This window comes from Eucyclogobius newberryi, unplaced genomic scaffold, assembly GCF_026437365.1.
Source record: "Eucyclogobius newberryi isolate DKJ021-1_F unplaced genomic scaffold, fEucNew1.0.hap1 SCAF_10, whole genome shotgun sequence".
NCBI classification, from domain to species: domain Eukaryota; kingdom Metazoa; phylum Chordata; class Actinopteri; order Gobiiformes; family Gobiidae; genus Eucyclogobius; species Eucyclogobius newberryi.
In genome coordinates, this window is record NW_027315724.1 from 26,308,121 (window position 1) to 26,334,881 (window position 26,761).

Sequence of the window (26,761 nt, forward strand, 5' to 3'; positions counted from 1 at the left end):
GGGTTGTGTTTCCAATTGTTCCACAGTTTGGATTTTATACAAAACTCACAATATATGAAAAAAAATTAGCGCAAAGTAAAGGGAATATAAATAGTGCATTTAAAAAATCTGCGTTGTGACTATAAACATTTTAAAAACAGTTAAATCAAGTTGCAAGGAATTCATTATTATACAATAATAATAATTAACAGTTAACAACATTTTTATGGCCTTACATTATACACTTCGTTTCAGTGTTCTATAGTTTGTATGAAATTCCAATTCAGAAATATTTTTTTGATGTCAGTAACTCAAATTTATTGTAACAAGGGGACAAATACATGAAAAAGAAAATAACTGTGTAATCAATTACAATTACAGACAGTGAGGATTATATACACAAGTCTATGTATATTATTGAAATTATTGAGGTATAAATAGATTACATTTTAGTGCTACAAGCAACAGCAACATCATCATTTTGGTAAGTCTGTTCTTTAAATTCACAGGTTTTGCCTGAAACATTTGTCTTCTCTTGTGCGTCAAGCTCCTCTTCCTGGTTTGTGAAGTAATTTTGAGTTGCAACTGGGTTTTCACAGAAGCCTTCTTCACAGACAGAAGGAGGGTCTGCGAGGTTAGTCCGAGTGGGCACCGCATTAAACATTATGGAGCCAATAATGATGACGACCAGTGAGACCAGGTAAAGTCCAGAGAACTGAAGATCAAGACAAAGGGAACAAAATGTGTTTGAGTATTTGCTTGCTGTTAAAACTGTAACACTGTAGTTCTAGTCTTATGAATGTGTGACATGTGTCACTAAAAGCAGGACGTTAACAACAGATGAATTTTGCACAAAATCAATTGCTCTGGCAGTGAAAGTAGTTTAATGGCTCTGACATTGAGTTGGGACGTGGTGACCTGTAATCTGTCCAAGGACAGAACTTTACAGTTTCATAAAGCAGGGGTTCCCCCCCTGCCATAAAATACAGTCTAGAGTTGTCACATATATTGTGTACATTGCATAGTAGTCATAATGTACAGTTATTTTATAAATTTATATAATATACCGTGTAGTGGAAGAGGACAAACCCAAAGAAGAGACTGAATAGGTCTGCAGTCAGTAAAGAGAGATTCACTGAAGTGGCACTGCTCAGCTTTATCACGATGGACATGCAGCTGTAGAGTGTGTACAGACACAAGGCAAAGCCACAGAACAACAGCCCTGTGAAAATATATACAGTATATACATTCGTCTTTATTACATCAAGGATACTTCATTTTACAAGAAAAAAAAATATTATTATTATTTGAAATAATTGTGTGTCTATATTCAGTCAAATATTTTGTATAAGTTATATGGAAAAGATATTGAAAATATAGAAAGCAGTACAAAAACCACACACCCGCACGCACGCAGCACGCACACAGATTTCTAACAAAACATAAACTGACCAACTTTCCAGTTCCATTGGATGGCAGCAATGTCATTGCGCTCCAGAATCACCCTGTAAAAAGAGACATACTTTTACTACGAGCTAAACCATAGTACAAAAACGATAATATCTTCTTTCAAACATTGTGTTTAGATTACTGGCGGATAATTATTATGTAATGTAAAGTGTAATCACGTGACAATGTTGCATGTCATATTACGCTAGCAGGACAAGGTCACTCACATCTGTAAGGTGCTGATGACTGTGCCGAACAGGCCGACCATCCCCAGGAACTCCTCTCGGCTCAGGTTCTTCACAGTGTACTCCTGACACACATTTGAGACTGCATACATTGAGGCACTGAGTAACACCAAACCATCACCCAACAAGATGTTTGCAGCTGAGAGCGTTAAGACAGATGTTAAAATGCTACACTGAAAGAACAGTATTTATAAAAAGATTAAGTAATAAACTAACTGGAGCCCTGGTCTCGTCCTGCCATCAGATCAGCTCCCACCATAGTTCCCACTCCGAGCACGCAGATGCACACAGCAGCATAGTGGACTGGTCTAAAGCGGGTCTTCAAAATCCACCAGGACAAGACCATGAGAACCGGGACCACAAAGCAGTCGAGCAGCTTGGTACATGTGGAAAAGCACAAAATTATACCTGTACAACCGTAATTTTAAATTGTACCATCTCATTTTCGAGGGGGTCCAAAACACATATTAAGAAGACATTGTTATAAATACAATACAATAGACAGTATACAGTACACAGTACACAGTTTACAAGACACAGACAGTGTATGAGACAGAGTTACACGTGAATGTAAGTTGGTGTAGTAGACCTTCAATAGTACAGGATCCATAGCAGAAAGGGCCCAAAAGGCAATTATCACTACAAACTGAAAGTTAAGTTGAAACGTTTAGAACTCCCCCATTACACACAGGGATGGAGAAAACACTTACTCAAATATACACTACAAAGATATAGTATTATTATTACTCTAGTGTAATAGAGAGTATCATTATTATTGTTGTTGTTGTTGTTATTGGTATTGGTATTATTTGTATAATTAGGCCCGAGCGCCATAAGCTGGCGAGAGGCCTATTAATCTCGTAAGGTCGTGAGCCCACTTCCAAACACTCACTAACGCACTCCTTCACTCACGCACGCCCCGTGCATACTAATTAGTTGTAGGAAAATGGAACATTACCGTTGTAAACGGGCGAAGCCCGTGCAAAAGTGCGCACTAAACGAGCGCTTTACATTGGGATGACGAGCACTCATTTGCCCTAAGTAGCTCACGAATACGTTCCCCATCTCTTGCATGTTCCGTGCATATAAGCATGTAATGCAAAAATTTAACATTATTACTGTATAGAGTGTCGGTGTAATCCCTCATTCGTCCAGGCGTGTTCCATAGTAGAAAAAGCTTCAGTTGTAGTCATCTGGACTCAGTTTGAAAAAATAGTATAGAGTGCCAAAAACACAAAGTGGGCGGAGCCCACTCAAAATTAACGAAAGTACCCGTCAGTGACCAGGGACCCACACCATGAGGCCGAAAATGTATAGTTTATGATATTTGTAAAATGGGAAACATTGTTTTCGCATCGGAATATTATTCTTCTTTCTTTCTTTCTTCTCGGGACCAACCCTCCTATTTTTCACCCAGTGAACATTGACGAAAAGTCACAAAAATTTGCACACCTCTAAAAATCGTGCCTCTCTACATTCTGGCTATTTCCCTTTTCTAAAATAAAAAAATTGGTGCGTCAGCGCCCCCAAATGTACCAAAAATGCATTGAGAGATAGGAAATGACCCAAAAAAAATCTGATCGTAGAATCATGAAATTTGGCGCAGAGGTAGATGGTGACAAGAGAAGTAAAAAATATTATTACGGCAACGCCGTCCGCCCAACCAAATTCAAAAATGGCTAAGCAGGACTCGGGAGTTTTTCCAAACGTCGTACTTTTACGAACTCCTCCCAGGGCGTTGGCTCTAAAAAGCTGAAATTTGGTGAAAATGCTACTGAGGAGTGGGACATCAAAAGTTATTCAAATTACATTGATACCTGTCACGGTCTCTGTGCGGCGAAGCCGCAAACTTTAGCTAGAATTTCAGAAATCTCCCAGATTTAACATTTCTGCCGTTTGCGCAGATAAAGTCCGAATTGCGTCAAATTAGAATCAGTTGTTAAACTCTTTGCGCTAAACCTACTTGAAGTGAAATAAATTAATTTGGCACCACAGCGCCCCCTACAGATTTTAGATGGAGGTTAAATGTTTAGTTTTGCGAAATTTTATGAAATTTGACACACAACTCAATTTTGGCATCCCCATCAAAAAAGTCAATGAGACCCATGTCATAATTGTTATGGTTTTGCCGTAGCAATGACCAAAACCTCCCATGTTATTCCAATGGGGAAATCGCCAGAACATGTTTACACTTTAGACTTTCACAAACTCCTCCCAGGGCGTTAGCCCTATTAACCTGAAATTTGGTGAGACTCATCTTCAGGACCATCAAAAGTTATCCACATTTTTATTCAAAAAGTCACGGTCTCTCCGCACATTTTGCCAAGAATTCAAAATAAAATAGCTTTTTGATGGTAAAACAAAGGGGAGAAGATGTGACAGCGTCACAGATTCAGCAGTAGGCGTAATAAAAGGACAATTGGGGCGCGTTAGCGCCCCCTCCTCTTGCGGCGTGGCGGCGGCGTGGCGAGGGCTGATCATTGCCGCTTGCGGCTATATTTCATATTATTATTATAGCATCGTCACAGCAGCATTTTTCTCCAATATTGGAACGTAGAGAGCTAATCTAAACTAGACTCACTGAAAGAGGTTAAGGATTTTAAGAATAATATAGGCAACATATTCCAATGAGAAGGGGCTTTGTACTGGATTGATGACCTTGTAGATTCTTGGGACGGACAAAGTGAGACAGTGATGTTGAGGTTACTGGAGTTAGAATTTGTTTGAGGGGACAAAAGAAAGATGCATTTAAAAAATGAATTGAATCCAATGCACTTGTCGTCAGTTGAATGGTTGTGACCAGCTGAGTTTTTCCAAATAAAATACAGTGGTGAGTGTAATATGGACATTTAAGAATACATCTACATGGATAGTTGAAGAGTTCATTCAGTGGTCTGAGATATGAGTCATGTGTATTTTGATATTTTATATCAGCATAGTCAGTGATAGGTAAAACCAAGTAATGATTATTTTTCTAACTTCTTGAGACACAGTAATATGGCTGAAAAGAGGACTTACTTACTCATATAATCTACATGTGGTTTAAAATTAAGCTAAGGGTCCAGCCAAAGTCCAAGATATTTGATAGCGTCAGTTTTATGCATCATGGACCCATCAATAAATTGAAGTAGTTTATGATGTGTTACAAAAACTATACAGCATGGTTTTATTTATTTTGTGAACTAATTGTTATTATAAGATATATTCAGAAACAGTGTATTGTCTCATGGCACTTACTTGAACACTGGTGAGGGTGGTGTACTGGTAAGCTTTAACCACGGTGTAGTTGGCCTCCACATCCACTAGAGCCAGCAGGACATACTTCCACCACCTACTTTTGAGAATCTGTAAAACATTTTCATCCCCTGTGTTTTAAAGGGGAACAACCTGAACATCAGTTCTCACGTCCAATTATACTGCAGGTGTAATTTACCTGAAAGCTAAACAATATTTTGTATGTAATGTCATAACTTGAATCCCTCAAACTTGTGGCCACTGTACTCAGCAGTATGTGCCACCTGATATTTTGATTAGAACATCTGACTGCATAGTATTCTGCTTTGTACCTTTTCTGCAGACCAAAACTGGAATGTAGGTAACACACAACAGCACATAGTTTAGGAAGCTCTGTAGCATAGGAGTATTCACATGGAAGTCTGTCGCCAGGTACTGGGAGGTGATGGCTGTGCCACAAATGAGTGCGGCCAGACCCTGACCCATGGCCAAGGTCTTAGCCAGCTGCCTGAGGAAACAAGATCAAAACAACAGCATAATGCCATATTTAACAATACGATTTTTTTTTGTTTTAACTATATCAACAGCACTTCTTAGGCGGCTTATAAACCTGTCCACTCACCACGTAAAATGTTGATGCAGGTTGAACTTCCTCATTGTGTTCAAGCAGGAATTGTTCCTATTGTCAGAATCCAGGTCCCTAAATACCTGTTGAGTCTGTTCAGTTGCCATGTTTCATTTGCACGACACAGAAATGTTCACACTCACACTTGCTACTTCAAAGCTGAATGATTAACTTAGTCAGAGGGCAAAGATGACTTACCATTGTTTACATGCGAATGGAAGATGAAGAGCTACTGTTCGAATAGGCTCCAGGTCATTATCAGTCTCACATGACACTGATCACATTTTTCTTTAGGTTCCACACAGGAATTACCAAAGCTGAGGCTGAGGATGTATATATGTCATGAAGTAGTCTGATCGAAACCAATAAGCTACATTTGAAAACATGCTTATAGATGAAGATACTTATATATAGTATCAAGTGATAAATTTGTGATTTCAATCAACTAGTTGGCTACTGGCTATATATCTAAAGTATAATTGTTGAAGTAAAGGTGACCCAAAATGCAACTCAAGGGTAGTTTTGCTAAATAAAATAAACAAATCACAGAATCTACAACTAAATCATTCTTGATGTGAGGTCAACATTTTGATAGATTGCCATGAATTAAGTAGCTAGAGCTAGACTAGCCATGGGTGTCAGAGTGATCAGAGCTATTCACAATTCAAAGCTAATTATTTTATCTTGTGAATGAACATGCCTCATTCACTGTTATTCTTTATATTTGTTAACTTTCTACCTACATACTAAATAAACCAATTAGATGATTATAAATGTGTTCACGTGTGACGCCTTCAGTGAGAATCTACATAGTAAATAATTAAAATGAAGAAAAAACACTAAATGGAAAAAATGTGTGCAAACTTTTGACTGGTAGTGCATAATAAACAGGAAGCTGAAACCCACGAATACATAAATGAAGCATATACATCGTTTATAAGACTCCTTATCGAGTCATGCAACACTAACTACGTTTATGATGGAAACAAAGAGATAAATCCTTTACAAGAAAGTGAATTTGAGTGCAGCGTTAACCATTACCTCACTGAAGGGCCATCTGGGACCGCTGATCTCGCGAGAGTCTGCGCGATGATAAGTTGCAGAAACATGGCGTCGTCTAATTTGTTAAAGGTAAGAAGAAGGTTTAAAAATATCTTTTGCGCAGTGTTTTGAGCCGCTCGTAGCTCCTCATCTTTATATGACATTTAATGTGCACTGACGCGATATCACAAGCGTACATGTTTGAAACACAAACGTAGCTGATAAATACAGATAAATTGTACGTCAAGTCACTGTCTGTCATTGTCATTTTTAGGGTCCAGTGTTATGAGTTTGTTCTTCTTTCCCTATGACTATGTTGTGCCCTTTTCCAAAACATTTACTCAAAATATGCGCTGTGAATGTAACCGTCCGCTTATAGCTCAGTTTTACATGCAGCTGCAGCACAAACATCCACTGGACTCACAACAATACATTAAATCTGATACAAATACACTCGCTTTGATAGAACTGTGACAAATGACGATAGCTTTGCTCTTCATAGCTTTTACTCTACAACAATTTCAGCTAGCATTCGTCGGAAAACATGTAGAAGTAGTGCTTTAATCCCTTATTTTCTCTGTGTCTCCTCCAGAACAAAGGGTCTCTGCAGTTTGAGGATAAATGGGAGTTGATGCGACCCATTGTTCTTAAACTTCTCAGACAAGAGTCAGTCACAAAGCAGCAGTGGTTTGACCTGTTTTCGTAAGTCACAACTCATTTTCTCCCCTTGATTTTACCCACTGAAGAACCGCATACTACAACATAAAGAAAATGACAGGATTCACTGAAAAAGCATAGATTTCACTAGTCTCATGATAGAGTAAAATGTGTACCTCAATATTTATTTGCCTCTCTGTAGTGATATCTAGACAACATGTTAGCATACCAACAGAAATGGGCTACAATGTGCCTGTTAATATCTTGTTTAAGGTACAAGTCTTGCACAAAATATGAATGGGCCATGACATTAACCACAAAAGGGCAGAAAATATCGATGATGCTATAGATTTTACGATATATCTTCTACCTAACCTTCATTACGCTATGCTCACCTCAGGGATGTTCACGCTGTTTGCTTGTGGGACGACAAAGGACCCGCCAAGATTCACCAGGCCCTTAAAGAAGACATATTAGAGTTCATCAAACAAGCACAGGCTGTAAGTAGAGGAAAATCCTGATTATTGTGAGTTCATAACAGCTGAACATAATCGTATTGTTTTTAAGCGGGTTTTGAGCCACCAGGACGACACAGCGCTTCTTAAAGCCTACATCGTGGAGTGGAGAAAGTTTTTTACTCAGTGCGACATCCTGCCCAAGCCTTTCTGTCAACTGGAGATCACACTAATGGGAAAACAGGGCAGCAACAAGAAATCCAATATGGAGGACAGTATAGTGCGTAAGGTAAGAGGGCACAAGACGAGATTAAGTAAATATTATGATGCGTGCAAATATACATCAGTCATGGGTATAATTGGAACTAGTTGAGTTTTAAATGTTGTCAAGTAGACATGCCTTTTTCTTCTTTGTTTTATAGCTAATGTTGGACACTTGGAATGAATCAATATTTTCAAACATAAAGACTCGGCTGCAGGACAGTGCCATGAAACTGGTCCACGCTGAAAGGTTGGGCGAGGCCTTTGACTCGCAGTTAGTTATAGGAGTTCGCGAATCATATGGTAAGGAATAAATTGCACAAATAAAAAGTCTTGCTGTTGAGAATTAAAATGGCTAATAGCATTCTTATGGCATCTTCTTATGTCTGTCTAGTAAACCTATGCTCGAATCCGGAGGACATGCTGCAGATTTACAGAGACAACTTTGAAAAGGCTTATCTAGATTCTACAGAGAGGTTTTACCGTACTCAAGCTCCCTCGTACTTGCAACAGAACGGTGTTCAAAACTACATGAAATATGTAAGGAAGCATTTACCATTTGTGGTTCATGTGTTATAATTGCAGCTGCAGTAAGCATAGGAAGATGTCTTGTAGATTATAGGGTCTCCCTGTTTTTGGTATTGACAGTTTAGTTGGAAAGAAAACATTTACAAATTGTTTTGTCTTGTTCTTGCAGGCTGATGCAAAGTTGAGAGAAGAGGAAAAGAGAGCACTTAGATATCTAGAGACACGACGTGAATGTAACTCTGTTCAAGCAGTACGTTTCTAAGTTACAAAATATGTGTTTAATCACTTCAATCAATTCTAATATGTTTTCTTTTTGTATAGCTTATGGAATGTTGTGTGAATGCACTTGTAACTTTGTTCAAAGAGACAATCCTCGCTGACTGCCCAGCAATGATCAAACACAATGAGACAGACAGTGAGTAATTTTAATGTGGGCAACACTGTTTTTTTCCAAGTCCTCCCTTTGTGCAACCTTTGTTTGTTTTTTGTCAAGCAGAGCTGCAACTTATGTTTTCTTTGATGGACAAAGTTCCTAATGGCATTGATCCCATGCTGAAGGATCTTGAGGAGCACATCGTCAGTGCTGGATTAGCCGACATGGTCGCTGCTGCTGAGACCATCACCACTGTATGTACTCCAGCATTCTAACGTAAACATTTACAATATATATAACTCATGTTCTTGCGTCTCACACATTCTCATGTATTTTTGTACAGGACTCCGAGAAATATGTTGAGCAGTTGCTGACTTTATTTAATTGCTTTAGTAAACTGGTTAAGGAAGCCTTTCAGGACGACCCTCGCTTTCTCACAGCAAGAGATAAGGTTTGTTTTTTTCAGTTACATTAATTTATTTTTTATAAATCTATGTAACAATAATTTGTGTGACCTATTTACTTTATATAAACTGTATGCTTATTTTATTAGGCTTACAAAGCTGTTGTTAATGATGCCACAATATTTAAACTGGATCTACCAATGAAGCAGAAAGGGCAAGTGAAAATGTACATTTAGGTTAATAATTTTGTATTGTTGGCATTGGATAATTGGGCTAAATAATGAATTGCTTATCCATTTTATACTTTTAGTGTAGGAACAAAGACACAACCTGAATCCAAGTGTCCTGAGCTGTTGGCAAACTACTGTGACATGCTTCTGAGGAAAACACCGCTCAGCAAGAAGCTCACCTCAGAGGAGATCGAGCTCAAACTCAAGGAAGTGGTGAGGCAGCGTGCTCTCTGCTGTCAAGTCAATACATGTAAAATTCCTGCCTTATTTTAATTAACATATGTACAATTGCAGCTCTTGGTGTTAAAGTATGTCCAGAACAAAGATGTGTTCATGCGATACCACAAAGCTCACCTCACAAGGCGCCTGATCCTTGACATTTCTGCTGATAGTGAGATGGAAGAAAACATGGTGGAGTGGCTGAGGGTAAGACACACAGTGGACACACACAGTGGACTATTTTTTAATCCAGTTCAATGACAGTTGTGTCCCTATCTTCTGTAGGAAGTTGGAATGCCTGCTGATTATGTCAACAAACTAGCCCGAATGTTTCAGGATATTAAAGTATCAGAGGATCTGAACCAGGTCTTCAAAGAAGTGCACAAACACAACAAACTGGCTCTACCAGGTAAATCATCAGTCAATTGATGTTTAAAGAGGAACAAGGGTATTATACTGTATGTTGATGTTACTTGCATATATTGGTTGCATTCACATGGCATTTTTCAAATTCCCTCTTAAATTATACAATGTGGACAGAACTGTAATTTTAAACAAGTTGATGAGTAAATGGGATGTGTCTCTTCTCTGCAGCGGACAGCGTGAACATAAAGATCCTTAATGCTGGCGCCTGGTCACGGAGCAGTGAGAAGGTTTTTGTCTCGTTACCGACTGAGCTGGAAGACCTGATCCCTGAAGTGGAGGATTTCTACAAGAAGAACCACAGTGGTCGCAAACTCCACTGGCATCACCTCATGTCTAATGGCATTGTGAGTGCACAGGAAGTCTCTTTTTTTAATACGATTTATTTTAGATTTTTTTTTTTTTTAATGGCTTTTGTTTTTGTCTGCCACAGATCACTTTTAAAAATGAGGTGGGTCAATATGATTTGGAGGTGACAACGTTTCAGTTGGCAGTGTTGTTTGCCTGGAACCAGCGGCCGAGAGAGAGGATCAGCTTTGAGAACCTCAAACTGGCCACAGAGCTTCCTGATGCAGAGCTGCGACGCACACTTTGGGTTAGACATTTTTATCCACACATTTATTCAGAATTTCTGAGGGTGATAGTAATTATTTGATAAACTTTGTTACACATGTGTGTAATTTTTCTCTAGTCCCTGGTTTCCTTCCCTAAACTGAAGAGACAAGTGCTGTCTTATGACCCTCCTGTCAACTCGCCCAAAGACTTCACTGATGCCACAATATTTTATGTTAACCAAGATTTCTCTCTTATGTAAGTTTGACACCTTTTTATAAAGGATATAATATAATTATCTGTCTGTACTTTTTGCTAACATACATTTTTTGGCAGTAAAAACAACAAAGTCCAGAAGCGAGGGAAAATAAATCTTATTGGTCGGTTGCAACTAACAACAGAGAGAATGAGAGAAGAAGAAAATGAGGGAATTGTTCAGCTCAGGATTCTTCGAACTCAGGTACACATTGTGCACTAGGGGTTACTCAAGGTGCAGATCGAACAAAAAAAAGAACATGATAAATTGATTGTGTTTCTTTTGTCCAGGAGGCCATTATTCAAATAATGAAAATGAGGAAGAGAATCAGTAATGCACAGCTGCAGACGGAGCTAGTGGAGATCCTCAAGAACATGTTTCTACCTCAAAAGAAGATGATCAAGGAGCAGATTGAATGGCTCATTGAACACAAATACATAAAGAGAGATGAGTCAGATCTTAACACCTTCATCTACATGGCCTGAATGAGTGAAATGAAGTCACTGGTCAAACTCCAAGAAGAAAGAGGTACAAAGAACAGCAGAGCTGAAAATCTGATGAAAAGGACAATATTTAAAGGATTGAGCCTCTCCATCCACAAAGTGGGTGTATTTGTGTTGTGCTAGTCTGGTGACAGCACTGTTTGAGGCACAAGTTTGTCTCTGCTGCCCTCTAGTGTGGCCATCTTGCTACTACACTTGCCTGTTGGCCTGAAGAGAAAAATGTTTCATACTTCCTGCCTTACATTAGAATACAGGAGGACCAGCAGTTATGAGCAAAAAATCTGATGTGCTTTTTAACGCTTTGCTTTCACAATGCCACAGTTGCCATCATTTGATGCATTTCAAAACTGAAATGCAAAACACTGCTGTTATGGAGAACTAGGAGGAAACAGGCAAATATGGAGGGAGTATTTAAATCAGTATTTTGCCAAATAGTGTGTGAATGTATGTGTGCATGGTGTGGGTCTTTTTTTTTTTTTTTAGTCGTGAGTGTACTTTCAACAGCATGCGCTATATCTTCTGTTTGTGGTGGAGGATCTGTCACAAAGGTGTCTGTAAAATCAGACCTGGTTACATACACACAACTACATCTGAACATGTATTTTAATATTACAGTTTTTGTCTGTATCTTCTAACTTAAACTGTAAAATGCAAATTATACAATGTTGAAGTGGTTGACTACTAACTATATGCATCTCTAAAGATTCAAGGTTTATCAGCGTTTGAGAACGAGAACTTGTTTTCATTTGTCATATTTCCCACATTGAGACCTTTTGCTATACCTTTGATATGACTGGGGCAGTCATCACACCTGCATTTTTTTAATGCTTATAGTCTGTTTTTAATTGGTTGCTATCAAGTATAAGGGCTCACACTGTGACTGTGAAACAATCACATAACACTTTAAGGAAAACATTGGACTGGATTCAGTAAAAATTTATATTGTAAATTTAATTTTTTGCTAAATATTATTTATTTATTCATTTATTACCATATAATCTACATTCTATTGTATACCTGGTCTGAAAACAAAGGTTTGTTGAATTTTCAAAACTGAGATCTGTAATTTGCAAATTAAACCTTATTTAGTTCTGTTGACTAGTGACAGATTATTTTCAAGTCACTATTGTACTAGAAGTACACATTAAAGTTGAGGGAATAAGTGTTAGATAACAAGGAGACCAAGGGTATGTTTACAAATGTGTGTAATGTGAACGTTTAGACTTCTTTTAATAAGTTCAACAGATTCAATAGTTGAGCCACTTGTCACTGAAACTAATAAGGAATTCTTGCTTCAATATCAAACCATAATACCTTAATAAAGCTGTGAACACATTGTTTAAGGCCATGTTAAATGTTTTTTTCCCAGCATGCAGCTGATGCTTTTTATCACTCATTTTATAAGCGTAAGTGCAATGCCTTTCATCCTCCACTAGAGCTTCAGAAAAGAGCACACACCTCTAGCCTGGGCAGCATCTAGAAAAGAGGGCCCTGCCATGCACACACTTCAGCATTTTAGTTACAGTATTGACACTCCAATATGTAATGAGCAGTCGCAGCAATGTCATTCAAATATTTTTTTTAAAGGTTTTTAGGGTAGTACCATCCATTTCAATTTACTCTTGCCTCTCCTGGAACAAGCAAGCATTTACCGTAGATTACATATGGTTATGTTATATAAATGTTCATAGATCTTTTTACTCATGTTTCCATGCATCTAATACAATGATGAACTTAACATAGCAAGTAGGAAATTCAGCAGTGTACATTCTTAACAGTTAAGTTCATATTAAGTATAATCACTTAAAATGACAATCACTTGTTGCTTACAACAGCAGGAAGTCCAATTAAAGGGCCGTTACATGAGTTGGGAATAGGCACAGGTGGAACTTAGATTATAGACTGCAGGTTCAGGGACATTCAAGGATATTTATTTTTAATGTATAACACTTTTTACCCATCACTGTATCTGAAACATCTCTGTAAACTGCAGAAGCATTTAACATCCAAGCAACACAAATCTGTCAAGTATGCCTCTCAACTCTGGTCATCTAAACTAATATCAGTGTGTCACTATAGGCACAGTGGAGCGCTCCATTGGTCTGGAGACTGATACAGTGATAGGATGAGGAGTAGAGCAGTACTTAGTTCAGACTAAGCAACGACCCACTGGAGGATGCTGGTGTCTTTCCCGCCAGTGGAGATGAGGTGACTGTCGTCGTGCAGGAAGGCCACATTGGTCACATGACTGCTATGGCCACTGTACTTGTGGCTGGGAGCCTGAAAAGAAGGTGTGGAAGAAGAAATCAGACTATTAAAATTGTAATTGCAATGTACTAGACAAAGAAAACTAACCCTTGGTTGTGAACAGGGGAAAGAGAACAAAAGCACTTTGCCAAAATCATCGGCACAAGCCAGCAAAGACCTATCATGTGAACGACAGGCAGCATTGATGTCAGTGCCATCTGCTCCATCAGGCCAAATACCTGAGCAAAAAAAAAAAAAAAGGATGAAATTAAGAAAAACATGTTTTGCATTTATTTCTAGTTACGTCATGATCCGTACGACCTTACCGAAGGTGCTGAAGCTCAAAGTACAGGTTGATGTGGCCCAGTGCATATTACGCACTGTATCCATATTGGTCACATGTCTTCCACTAGGGGCTTCCCCTGGTATTAAAATAAAGAGCAATTCAAAATACAAATTTCACAATTATATTTATGTACTACATGTGCAGAGATGAGACTTACAGAAGAGGATCTCGTAGTCTCCAGAGTTGGTGACCAGGTATTGACTGTCTGTGGACCAGTCCAGATGAGTTACAAAGCTAGAATGACCCTGAGAAATGAGAACACGCATTAATGTGATATGGGTTTTATAAAAACAACTGAGCTATGTTTTTGTTTAACACCTACAGTGCATTTGCCAACACGATTGTACTTCTTGCCACCCTCTGTCACGGCGTAGATGTAAACAAAGTTGTCATGTGAGCCAACGGCCAAGAAGTTTCCATCTGAAAAGACAATGGTTAGGTGTAATACCGTTACAGAATGAAAACTAATAATGCATGTGTAGTTGGGGCAACAAGGATTACCTGGAGAATACTTGACATTGGAGATGATCTCATTACCGTCTGTGTGCACGGAGACAAGATCTCGGGTGTCAGTGTCCAGCACCAACCACCTTCGATGAAATGTTTTTATTATTTATAGTGCATTTTGGGGGAAAAAAACAAAATACTAATATGCTGCAAATGACCTCATAATGACCACTATTGTGTGTAATATTTTTGTATTCACCTTCCAGACATGGTCCCCACAGCCACAACAGCTCCACTGGGATGGAAGCTGGCAGACCGTCCTTGATCCTAGCGTGAAAATATGTTTTTGTTCCTATGTAAAGTAACATGACTCAGATGACCCAGATGTGCCCACTAACCTCAATGGTTTTGCTCCATATGGGCTGGTGGATGTTGGTGTCCCACAGGTGAACTTGCTTGTCTTGGGCGCAGGTCACAAACTGCTCCATAGTGGGGTGGACATCCAGACCCCACAGCTCATCAGTATGACCCTGTGAACCAGCACAAACACAGGTTAGTTATTCTTGATTCTCTATATGTAGGACAATTATAGTTGCTGCAAAAATACCTGTACAATTGGAGTTAACGTGTCAGGGAAAGCAGCTTTGATAATGGCGTTCTTGGTAGTGCCAACAAAGAGCTCTCCTTGTTTTCCTTCTGTGACTGCTCGGACTGGGCCAAATGCTTCACCCACCTGCTCTTAAAACATTATATTGCTTAAACTGTTGGTTAGAATCACCATCACCGTAAATAATGCATTAAAATGTCTAATCTTGCCTCCATTTCAGACTGTTTTCTGTAGTCATGGTCCCACAGAACCACCTTGCGGTCTTTCCCTCCTCCAGACACCAGAGTACCATCCTTCAGCACACACAGAGAGAAGATGCCTCCTTCATGAGCTCCAGACACCACCTGGCTAATGCGATTACCTCCTGAAAAATAACAAACCCCAGTATGCACATGCTTATTCTCTTATTGTGTGATATAAAACACATTATGTATTACGCAGTTATACCTTTAGCCCAGATGTAGATGTATCCACTGGAATCTCCGGTTATGGCATCTCCATTTTCAGCAAATGCCACACAAAGTATGTACTTAGGTTTATCATGTTTCTACAAAATAGAAGAAACAAAAGATATTGAAACAAGACGTTTGTTATAATTTCATAAACAATCTGTAAACAGTAATGTTGGTAGACATATTAATTATATACACATACACACAATGTTTTAAGATCATCAACTTGTGCTTACCTCAAATATCCCTTGTCTTTTAGTGAGAGTGCTGCCCTCCATGGTCCAAAAGTTGATATGAGATTTTCCACATGTGACAATCAAATTGGCGTCCATAGGATGAAATACAGTTCCCAATACAGAGTCATTGGAGCACTGTAAATTATGATACAAATATACACTTTAGATATAGTAGTATTAGTAAAAGTACTAGTACTAGTAAAAGTAAGTTTACCTTGACATCAGCCAGCTGCTTCTCTTTCTGCCAGTTCCAGAGTGACAGAATGTGATCGTTGGCATCATCCACTGCACACAAGAAAGCACCTCCATTCTGAAGAGAGGAAACAATACTCAAAGTACTGTCATGATCAACACCAGGCTGCTACAGGGAGTACAAATGATCGAAGACATAAAACTTACTGATTTAGAGAAAGCCACACAGGTGACACCCCGGTCAAAAAACCCCATCCCAAGAACATGCAGCGTGTTGAGGCTCACAGAGTCCCACACACGAACATGAGGAGCGAGAGACTGCGCAAAACATGATATAATATCCAATTAGAACAAATAAAGAATTAACATTTTACTTTTAATACTTAATGTGGTATACATTATATGACTTATAGTATCAAATGGCATAATGATAAGATGTTACATCATGAAACAAATGCCAAATGTCCATTCAAGTTCACATTAAATGGCCTAAATATTACCTTTCCATCTTTAGTGTTTCCAGCGACTTGTCCTGTAGCTATGGTTACCATGTCGGGATGCACGCTTAAGCTGAAAAGAAAAGGTAACAAACATTTATTATAATAATAGATACACTTAAACCTTCCAGTGTGAAATCCAGGCAAGATAGTACCATTGTGGTCATTATTACCCCATCAGCAAATGATTCCACATTATGTCTGCTTTTATGAGCATCTAATGGACATCGTACATCTAATGTTGTAGTTAGACAACAGCAGGATAAACAGTGGGATATTGGAAAAATACATTATATCGCCATTAACCTTGCAATTAAATGAATAATTTGCTTACCATTTGACATCATCATTGTGACCCAGGTAATGTCTCTGCTGCTGCTCCTCAGTGTTGTAAAGCACCACGACTGAGGCATTGAAATAGACAATCTCTCCGGTCGGCAGCAAGTACAGGTTTGAGCGACAATCACGCCCACGATAGCCATAACTGCTCCATTGTTAAGGATAAATATCCCAGGAGGATAAATACATCTTCTAATTATAACAAAGTAAGTATTGGGAACTCATTTGATCATATTTTGATTTATTTGGACTTTAGTGAGTTATGTCATGTATTCATATATATGTAGGGAAGAAAATAATGCCTTATGCCAGTTTGAAGGATACACCCACTGCAGTTTGAGTTTGCGATCAGGCAGTGCCGCCTTGTTGTCCAGACTGAAGCTCTCCTTCTGGTCGTCAGGAATGTGCATGGTGACAGGGCGGCCTCGGAGGAACATCCGCACATAGCCATCCTCTGGTAAAAGACATGACAGTTTTTCCCCATTTCCTTTCATTAAACCAGGTATTGGAATAACAAAAGTTAATTCTCAAATTCACAGTCCCAATCAGGTTGCAGCTGAATATTACACTGCAGGCTGGTTTTCTTTTGAGAAGTTCCAATACCACCAATAAAATAACATGATCAAATGTGATGGGATTTGGAATCTTACCTGCATTAACAGTGCATTCTTTGGATTTGCTGGAAGAAAATAAAAGACATTTATTCAAAAGTTATAATGTAAACATAATCACCATGTTATGGGCTAGTGTCAGTATACAAGAGCACAAATTTGAAAGCTAAGCTAAACTGAAGTGGTAACTGCTTTGTCTGAGCTGTCAATCCCACAGCCCCTGGTGCTCACTCTGCTGCAGTGCAACATGTCAGCTCCTGTCAGTCTCTGCTCGAGGACGCTCCAGGCCTCAGCTCACAGGGAAATGTCACCTGGCAACAGCCGTATAGTGAGATGGGAGCAATAAAAAGGCTTTTACCTCGCACTCAGCACCATCTCATAATGAGCTACTAAAATCAAATATTTTCCCACAAGATACAATTTTTTCAAAGCAAAATTGTTGACTAACTCAACTGCCTTATAGGATAAACTGTAATAAAAGGCCTACAGTGTTGAGAAACAAGATGAGCAAGTGTACCCATCTTTGCTTTGTTACTTTGTTTACACAACTTGGAAGAACAAACATACATTAATTTGTCTGACTTTCATGTTGCTTGTATTTCTGAGCAGGATATTCAGAGTACCAAGAATAAGATGTATCATTTGCACATTTGAGCTTTGTCTGCCCACGTGACGTCACATTCATACGGGGAGTTGTCCCTTTGAAGTGACCACATAAAAGCCTCTGTGTGCATGATTACAGCATGTGCGTGTTGTCTGCCAGCCTGAGGAGTGGACAGTCTCACATCCAATAATTAGAGCGGTGTATGCTGGGAAAGGGGCTGGAGGACCACAGAAGTGTGTAGCTGAGAGCAATGCGGCTGGAGGCCCAGTCACCGGGTTTCAGGAGGGAATGCACAAACAGGGCATTCATTAACATGGAGCCAGACCAGTGGCATTTTACTAACACTTGGAAAAACAAATGTTAAACTGCAAAACTGAAGTCACAGGAACAAAGGCCTTCATGATGAGTCTGTGCCTTTATCGAGATTAGGTCCTGCCTCCTTTCAAGAGACAGAGATTTTTCCTTTTCTGCAGATGAGTCTCCCTAGAGCTTCCACGTATTGGCATCACTAATGAACAGCTCAGAGTGCAACTTAAACTCAGGCTGTGGTCAATATGCTTCTTCAGGAATAAGCAGAAATCACTGAATCTGAATGTTTTTCTTTCTTTCTTTTTTAATGCCGTTTTATAATAATGCTAATGCCACCTGCGGGGCTCCGTAGTTTTATTTTCATGCAAAACATTTTTTAATATATTTTTTGTTTGTTTTTTTATTCTAGGAGTTTGAATATATATTCAAGTGTCTTGAATTTTACATTTACAACATTTCTCATATAGAGTGAGTCCAATAATGGCATGCGGTCTGATGGTCAGCTTGTAAACCAAAGCAATTTGAAAGTGCTGGGCCCATATCCTGATCCATTATGAATGAAGCTCTGCAGTGGACGGGAAAAGACACAATCTAATCAGATCCCGTAAGTTCTGCAGGCCAACAGAACAGCTCATGGCCATGTGAATTTAAATTAGCCAGGCCAGGGTTAACTAAAATATAAGTCATCATATATAACAGCAACAACAGCTTGATTTCTGTGTTCACAAACAGTCTTGAATGAATTTAACAGTAGCTCTGCAGTCAGAAACCTGTCGGTCGTGTTTGATGTATGTAAGGCAGGCGACAGATCAATGTTACTGTTACTGCAATGTAAGCAGAACAGCCGCAGAACGTCCCACCAGTCCTCTGCAATGGACTCATACATTAAAATGGTTAAAAAGTAAATAAAACATCAAAATCTCAATATAGTCTTGTTGTAATGTATTGAATCTCAACTAAAACATAGACAACAAAGACATCAAAGCACTCTGAATTGTGTTTTTGGCGTTCATGTTAGTTGCTGCCCCTCCCCATTGCCATGCCTGTAACCACAGCATCAGATCTTATGTGGGACAGACAAAAAGCCACTTCCTCTATATATTTAAAACACTTAGACTGAAACAAATTATTTTCACACCCAACAGAATCAACTGAAGACAAAATATTTTGATTGTCATTGCAATGATTGGCATGACTTCAACAACATAGTTCCTACTTTACATGATGTTACCAATACTTTTGCTAACTTCAGTTGTGCTCGGTTTGCTTTTTCTAAACAAAGCTACACTACTACACTCCCTACAATACTGCAAAAGAATGAAGTGAAGTTGGATTTACCTGGAGGACTTCTTCATGACTGCAAGCTTTCCGTTATTTAGTGAATAATTATGTCAGAGCTGTTCCCGTTCTGAGCAACACAAGAACCACTTCCCCAGAACTGAGCCAACGTTTAGCTTTGCCTAGAAGGTCCACAGCCAATCATAATGCTCTCCCTCTTGAAACCCCGCCCCTCTAACAAAAGCCCCGCCCCATCTCCACTGTTTGCATAAGTAATACCGTCTCCAAAAAGGGAGTGTCTACAGAGCCGCGAAAGTGCCATGTTATTTTTTGCCGCGGCTCCTGAAACTGCTGGGCTATTTGACCGCGCCGGGTTAGGGTTAGGGTTAGGGTTAGGGTTAGGGTTAGGGTTAGGGTTAGGGTTAAGGTTAAGGTTAGCCATGAAGCTATATGGCCGTGCCGCGGCTCCCGAAACTGCTGGGCTATTTGAGATCCATCTGCAGAATGGGTCAAGGGAGTGTGTGAACATAAAATGGACTGGTATAAAATCAGGTTTATTTTGAGATTCAGTCATTTCTAATTGTTAATGATATGCTTTTTTGTTTAATTGAAAGGTACACAAAAGGATTGTGGTTTGGAGCAAAGTTCAAACTTCTAAGGAGCAATTTTGACTACCGGTAGATTTTTGTCATATCACCTAGCTCTATTTCAAATAATTCAAAGTTAAGACACAACTTATACCTTTTTTTCTGTTGGTGAGTGATGTTGTGTGCACAGCTTTAACATCACACATTGGTTCCTGTTGACATTTTAGATTAACGCTAGTCAAATTAGGTTTTCTCTTTTCCTCAAAGGTCCTATAGTGACCTTTTGTGCTTCAGAGTCAGGAAGCATGTAGATTTCAGTAACAATAATAATTTGGGATGGATGGAAAATTGTAATCATGATTTATTCACGTGCAGAATCGTTACCTTTTGCCTCCAGACGAGCTGCTGGATGATGTGGTTCTACTGCGATTCTCTAACCCCAGCTCCCTCCTCACCAGGGTCAAACGCTCTGTGGACTGACTTTTTCTGAAGGGCAGCAAGATCACAAGATGAATCGATAATGACAGAACCACACCAGACACAATGCAGCACATGGGTCAAATGCAGAAGACACATTTGATAGTTTGGATGAGTTCACTTGTTTACCTCTTAATAGACTGCACTGTCTCTTTCTTTGGAGATGAAGGAGAAGAGAACATGCGTTTCTGCTGAACATATCCATTACTCAACGGTCTGGAGGGCAGAGCCTGCAGCAGCTGACGCACTGAGAAGAGTATGTTTGTTAGACACCATCATTAAGAATTAACTAACAAATCAATATGAATCTTATATAAATGTGTATCTATTTGAAAAAGAATACGAAAAGGAATACTTTGTTTCCTAAATAGATGAAGCAGCGTATACTGTATTTGGAAATAAATCAATCATAATAGTGTTTTCTGCTTCCAAAACACTTATTGTATGCATTAAATTGTACATATAACCATCATAACTTGATGATGATTCCGAGTCCGACAGATTCCGACAGAAGCTATCCCTGTGTGTCTCTGGTCTGACCTTTATTTGGGGGGGCAGCAATAGCAGTGGACAGGGGTCTCCGTCCCCCCTGTGTCAGGCCCACACTGTTCTCCTCGCAGTAGCCCAGGCGCCGCAGAGCATCGGCCAGAGCCGCCTTCAGCAGCTGGATCTCATCCTCCTGCAGCTGGAGCCTCTGCTCCAGATGAGACACACGGTCCTCCATGTCCATGTTACTGCTGGCCGACACTGTGTCATCTACAGGAAGTAGAGTAGAGGAGAAGTGTTATAGGGTCCGTACTCGCAACTTACCAGAGAACATCGTCATGTCTAAGGCAGCACTGGATGTGAAAAATATGTTCACCCACAAACCCAAACAGTGCATGCTGTTATGAGCCACGTTGTTCTGACCAGTTCACTTTGGAACAGGTCAATATAGTCTGAAGTATCTCCACTGTTTTACATGAACCGCATTGTGTTTTTGGGGAAGACATTTCATAAAATAGTAATGCAACTTTGGGCACTTCACAAGACAAATGCACTACACACGACAAGTTACTTGGTAAACCAAGGTTTTAAATGTCTTGAAAAAAGAATACTAAATTGGTTGGTTTTGATAATTTAGACGCAGGCATTGTAGTGTGTCAGGTAGAGGGGGAGAAACAACACTAAACACCATCTTGCATTATTCTGTGGCAGTGGCAGTAGAGGATCACAAATATAAAGGGGAGAGGTATCACTGTCTGCTATTTGAAATGTTTAGTGCCAAACAATAAATATACTCAAATCCACATTCAACAGGGACAAACATTTTGGCTAAACCTCTTAAATCCATCTTCTGTTTAAATACTTGGACCAGTTTCTGCTTAAACATGGTTTCCTTCCAAAATAATTAATAGCATATATTATCAAAGGCAAACTACCCAGCATGGATTATTCTGTCCTAAATCACAAGATTGTAGACAGGACATTCTAAAAGAAATGTGAAAAATGTGAAATGTATTGCTAGGTAAAACAAATGTGGGGCCATCGAGCTCCCAGCATGCCTCAGTCAATCAGGAGAAATGATGTGGACTGAGGACAAAGGGCAAACTGTTATTGTGTCACATCTACCGGCGTTGCATGAATGAAATTTCCCCATGTGGGACAATAAAGGAATATCTTATCTTATCTTATCTCACTGTCAAATGAAGCCACGTACAGCAAGCTTCACACATCACTAAAAAAAATAATAATGATAATAATAATAGTAGTAGTAATAATAATAATGGTAGTATAGTTCTTTTTGTACATTTTTAAGTTGGTCTTGGGTTAGGACCAGTTGGGACTTAGTGTGCGGAGACTTTCCTGTTCTGATTTCTGTTCAATTATATGATTGTGAAGATAAAGGGTATGATTTTCTTGTATAATGTGCAAATAAACTTAAAAATAAAAGCATATACTTAAATAGCGTATTAGACGTCTACTAAATTTGAGAGCTGCATCTCTATTCCATGCAAAAATAATACATTAATATAAGACCGTTAGCTCAGGGATTTGAAAGTTATAACTCAAAGTTAGTTGAAAGTCATATTAGGACATTTATTCTTTGTGTGGTCCTTGTAAAGCAGACTTCTTGAACAGCAGGAGGTGCAGATTGCAGGTGGGAGGAGAGAGAGAGAGAGAGAGAGAGAGAGAGGGCAATGACTAAACTTCCATGGTCATCACCGGGCATTGCATACAGTCTTCATGAGAAACAGAAACAAAGATAACAGTCCATGGTTACAAACAGAAGGACTATTATGGCATTTTAGGATTGCTAAACCTCCCTGACTGCTGATATTCAAGGCCAATGTGCAGTGTTTGTGCATTCTTTCATTTATATATACAATTTGAACAGTATTTGCCTAGTCGAAAGCAGTAGATTCAACATATAAACAAAATGATGTGACAATGCTGGTTCGATAAGCTAATGCTGTGTGCTAAGTATGCATCCTTTCAAGACCAGCAGGTTTCAGCTGCAGTGCCTTCTCTCTGCTATGTGCCCTTGGATCATAATTAAATACAACAGTGGCTTTCCATGGCTCCCGCAGCAAAGGTATTGCATTTTAATTAGACACTAAACAATAAACCCATAAAGTAACAGCTTTATGTGACGATTTAGAAATTGGGAGCAGTGTGAAATCAATGACCACAGCAGCAAAAATGGAAAGGAAAGAAAGGCAGGAGAAGGAGAAAATGTTAATTCAAATCAAGAGTGATGCGGTGCTGGGGGTGAGTCTGCATGTCAAGGATGCAGACAGAAATGCTACTGGACAATGGGAGGTCAGTACTGTGAAGCTATGTTAAATCTTGCCTACCTGCCATATCGCCTGTCACTCCTGCTTGTCAGTTCGTCTGCCCAATCTGACCACAGAGCTGCTGAAGTCCACTACCTCACACTCCAGTCCCCCCTAGAGGCTGCCTAATATCAGCACTTTCCCCAATCCCCTCACTCCTCCTTGTCAATTCTCTCCCTTTCCTCGTCACACAAACACTATAGCTCCCTCTTCACTTCCTGGACCACTCCCATCTTTTCATCCCGTCTGTCTGCCTGCCTCCTCCCCCCCATCGCCTTGTCCTTTTCTCCAGGCGGGTGAGCTGCAGGCAGGGATACAGGCATGAAAGAAGGAGGAGCTTGGACCACACACACACTGCACCAACATCAGCACCAGCACCAGCAGCAGCAGCACCAGCAGCAGCATCAGCAGCAGCAGTGTGGGGACAACTGTAAGCACTGCCGGGAAGAAATGTGAATAAGGAATCAATGGCACACATGGATCACTATACCTCTTGGACAAAATATATACCATAACATGTCGAATGGGGCTTTGTGTTTCTAGAAAAATATCTATTATAATGTTCAGATAATGGTGAAAAGAAACATCATGGTTTTATGATTATTCACGATTGTTGGCACGAAGCCCAAACAACAGTAAATTCCCTTTCATTCGCACGTCTACTTCATTTTTGTCTCAGAGGGCGAAAAAAATGTACTTAACATGTCGTTTTATTTTTTTATATAGAGCCTACACAATTCTCACGATTATAATTTTTTAGTTCTTATGATTATTGATGAACCAAATATTAAAAACTACAGGGTTAGCAGTTTTTATGCAGAATAAGATATATATTTTTTTTGTGGAAGAAATGATGGTACTTTTTTACTACTAATTGTAGCCTTTCCCATTTGTATCCATTCAAATTGTGATTTAGATCAGATTGCGATGAATATTGCAGCCCTAAAAACATCTACTAGCAATTTATTTGATACACAATTATCTACTTTTAATTAAATTCACTGCAATGCTAAATTCTACAATACAAGAATCACATCAGGGTTGAAACAAGTTGATTAATTAATCCCAACTGAATTATTATTAGGATGATTAATGTTGACTAATTTGGCAATCAAATAATTGTTATCTGGATTATTCAAATTTCAAAACATGCCGAGAGCTGAGAGAAGAGGTTGCAACAAAAACAATAACAACAAAAACACTGTGATCACTCAACTCTAATAAGATACCAATCACAGAGCAACATTACCCCTGAATTACTGCAACTAAACACTTTAAATAATGCCCAAATTGAATCCTTGGGTTAAAGAGAGACAGAGTAATGGTCAGGGAATGAGAGAGGAAGGCATCTTGAACCTGCCTCAACCATGTGCTGTTATTAAGCAACTCATACAAAAAGGGACACACCTATGAAGTAAAACTGATATCACACTGACTTTATATATTCATGGTATAGACATAATCCGAACACACAATTGCTCTCCATCTCTATCCAATCAAACGGACATACAGATAAGCACAGAGAGGACTCACTGAAACATGTGTACTTCGTGTAATCTTTCCTCACTGGTCCTATCAAATTGCTGTGTTATAAAGAGTGAGTGTAAAAGTCTGCTGAGGCGCAGCTCGGATGGACAGATACTCTCTGGTTACCATGAAAGGGCAGATGGCAGAGAGCAAGGAAACTGATGCAAAGCACTTGGATAAAGCCATTATAGTTTAGTATAGTATAGTATAGTATAGTATAGTATAGTATAGTATAGTATAGTATAGTATAGTATAGTATAGTATAGTATAGTATAGTATAGTATAGTATAGTATAGTATAGTATAGTATAGTATAGTATAGTATATCAAACAAAACATTATGCCACCTATATATACATACAATCAACCTTCAGACAAGTGTCAATGTTTGATCATGTGCATACAAGACTGAACTTTTGGAACAGGCTTTAGGGAAAAAAAGTATTTACTTTTCTTTACAGTAAAATATTTGCATATATTTGACTTTGGCAGGATGTAACACTAAAGGACAGCCATGGACAAGATATAGATATAAAATGATGAATACTTGTTTTAATGTACCATAAGCATGGGTTGAAGAGCCCAAAACACAGTGGGAAAAGATCTACAATTAAAGGTGCACATTGTAACTTTTCTGGAGGCCCTTTCCCTGTAATGTTTCACTGTCTGACACTAAACATCACTATCTTGCATTTATTGAACTCAAGATTTTATTGCTCAATAGGAGCTGGAAAAACATGCATTCTTACTGTGAGCGCAGCCGCCTCTCCACAGACCTGACCTGTAACTGGGCTTGCTGGCATCATCTGCTTTTCTCTATGGAGATAGATAAGATTAATGCCATTCTAAGTAAAGAGCATCTACAAGTCTACAAGCATCTACCAGAAAAGTTACATAGTGTCCCTTTAATAATAACGATACCCTGATCAAACCGAGTGCTTTGACAAATAACAAAATAATTTCATGACTATGCAGGTGGCTACTTTGGCTTATCACTTTTGTTTTCATGCCACGCTGCACGTTTTAGAACAAAATGCTTTGAGGGATATTCCCTATCCATAAAATCTTGGGTTATTTCAGGCCAAATAAGAGGCGCAACTCACCGTTGTTGTTGCAGTATTGTAGCAGCAGGTTGGTGCTGTCATAAAGGCTCCCACACGAAGCTACCCGCTCTGACATCCTCCGTGTTTATCTTTTCTTTTTCTTCTTATTGGGGCCTATTTACATCGGCTTTTCTTTTCGGTAGCTCTGTTAGATCAGTCTTTCTCTGTATATTTCATTCATTCATTCATTCAGCACGAGTAGAAGCACAACACACACACACACACCACCTGCACAGACTCTGCTCGCTCCTCCGGCTGCCTCACCACTATCATCATCAGGTTGGATCGCAAAACACGACTTCCGGTTTCAAAAGAATAATAGCAGGGCTTTTCGGGATTCAACTTCCTGTTAGTGAAACATTTTGCAACTTTTTTGCTCCCATTAAAAATATACAAATAGTGACTGTCCTAATTCCTCATCATTCTGAACCCCATTTGTTGGCCCATTTTATCCACCCCAATTCAACACATTCAAAATAAATAGCCTAATATTTCGTTTTAACATGAAAAATGATAAGGCAACGATTTACAGTATTTGGTAGTTTTTCTAACATGGATATGTTGTATATATGTTGTTGGCTATGTATGGATGCTCTTGACTTGCAGCATTATGGGCTAGTGGGCTTGCCTATTTCTTCCAATTAAAATGTACA

General features: G+C 39.1%; 3 protein-coding genes across 6 annotated transcripts; 1 reads left to right on the forward strand and 2 right to left on the reverse strand.

The window, feature by feature from the left end:
* Positions 1–279: 279 nt before the first annotated feature.
* Positions 280–5,823, reverse strand: LOC140371419 (solute carrier family 35 member F2-like). Of its 2 annotated transcripts, XM_072458556.1 has the most exons (9): positions 5,731–5,823; positions 5,530–5,624; positions 5,240–5,415; positions 4,911–5,038; positions 1,890–2,049; positions 1,656–1,812; positions 1,432–1,484; positions 1,047–1,201; positions 280–694 (listed from the first exon to the last, which is right to left on the reverse strand). In XM_072458556.1, exons 1-9 carry the CDS (start codon positions 5,731–5,733, stop codon positions 422–424), a joined length of 1,200 nt encoding a protein of 399 aa, XP_072314657.1. In that variant the 5' UTR covers positions 5,734–5,823; the 3' UTR covers positions 280–421. The 2 variants fall into 2 exon arrangements, with proteins under 2 accessions (XP_072314657.1, XP_072314647.1); XM_072458546.1 differs by lacking the exon at positions 5,731–5,823 and having other exon boundaries at positions 5,530–5,693.
* A 771-nt stretch (positions 5,824–6,594) lies between these two features.
* LOC140365931 (cullin-5-like) lies at positions 6,595–11,794 on the forward strand. Its single transcript, XM_072452550.1, has 19 exons — positions 6,595–6,663; positions 7,166–7,275; positions 7,631–7,730; positions 7,798–7,974; positions 8,108–8,249; positions 8,341–8,486; positions 8,644–8,724; positions 8,796–8,889; positions 8,971–9,101; positions 9,191–9,298; positions 9,401–9,465; positions 9,562–9,694; positions 9,776–9,907; positions 9,986–10,109; positions 10,295–10,470; positions 10,557–10,718; positions 10,815–10,933; positions 11,012–11,135; positions 11,222–11,794. The coding sequence occupies exons 1-19, from the start codon at positions 6,622–6,624 to the stop codon at positions 11,414–11,416; spliced, it is 2,361 nt and encodes a 786-aa protein (XP_072308651.1). The 5' UTR covers positions 6,595–6,621; the 3' UTR covers positions 11,417–11,794.
* Positions 11,795–12,911: 1,117 nt separating this feature from the next.
* eml2 (EMAP like 2) lies at positions 12,912–26,390 on the reverse strand. 3 transcript variants are annotated; one of them, XM_072452523.1, is made up of 22 exons: positions 26,109–26,390; positions 21,204–21,419; positions 20,793–20,910; positions 20,571–20,672; positions 17,448–17,476; positions 17,122–17,251; positions 16,793–16,942; positions 16,462–16,531; positions 16,169–16,279; positions 15,984–16,079; positions 15,770–15,904; positions 15,529–15,628; positions 15,291–15,445; positions 15,082–15,207; positions 14,873–15,004; positions 14,734–14,801; positions 14,529–14,617; positions 14,350–14,447; positions 14,185–14,272; positions 14,008–14,103; positions 13,790–13,920; positions 12,912–13,714 (listed from the first exon to the last, which is right to left on the reverse strand). In XM_072452523.1, exons 1-22 carry the CDS (start codon positions 26,182–26,184, stop codon positions 13,589–13,591), a joined length of 2,442 nt encoding a protein of 813 aa, XP_072308624.1. In that variant the 5' UTR covers positions 26,185–26,390; the 3' UTR covers positions 12,912–13,588. The 3 variants fall into 3 exon arrangements, with proteins under 3 accessions (XP_072308624.1, XP_072308633.1, XP_072308640.1); XM_072452532.1 differs by lacking the exon at positions 26,109–26,390 and adding an exon at positions 23,501–23,624 and having other exon boundaries at positions 12,913–13,714; XM_072452539.1 differs by lacking the exons at positions 20,571–20,672; positions 20,793–20,910; positions 21,204–21,419; positions 26,109–26,390 and adding an exon at positions 19,660–19,783 and having other exon boundaries at positions 12,919–13,714.
* Positions 26,391–26,761: the final 371 nt, after the last annotated feature.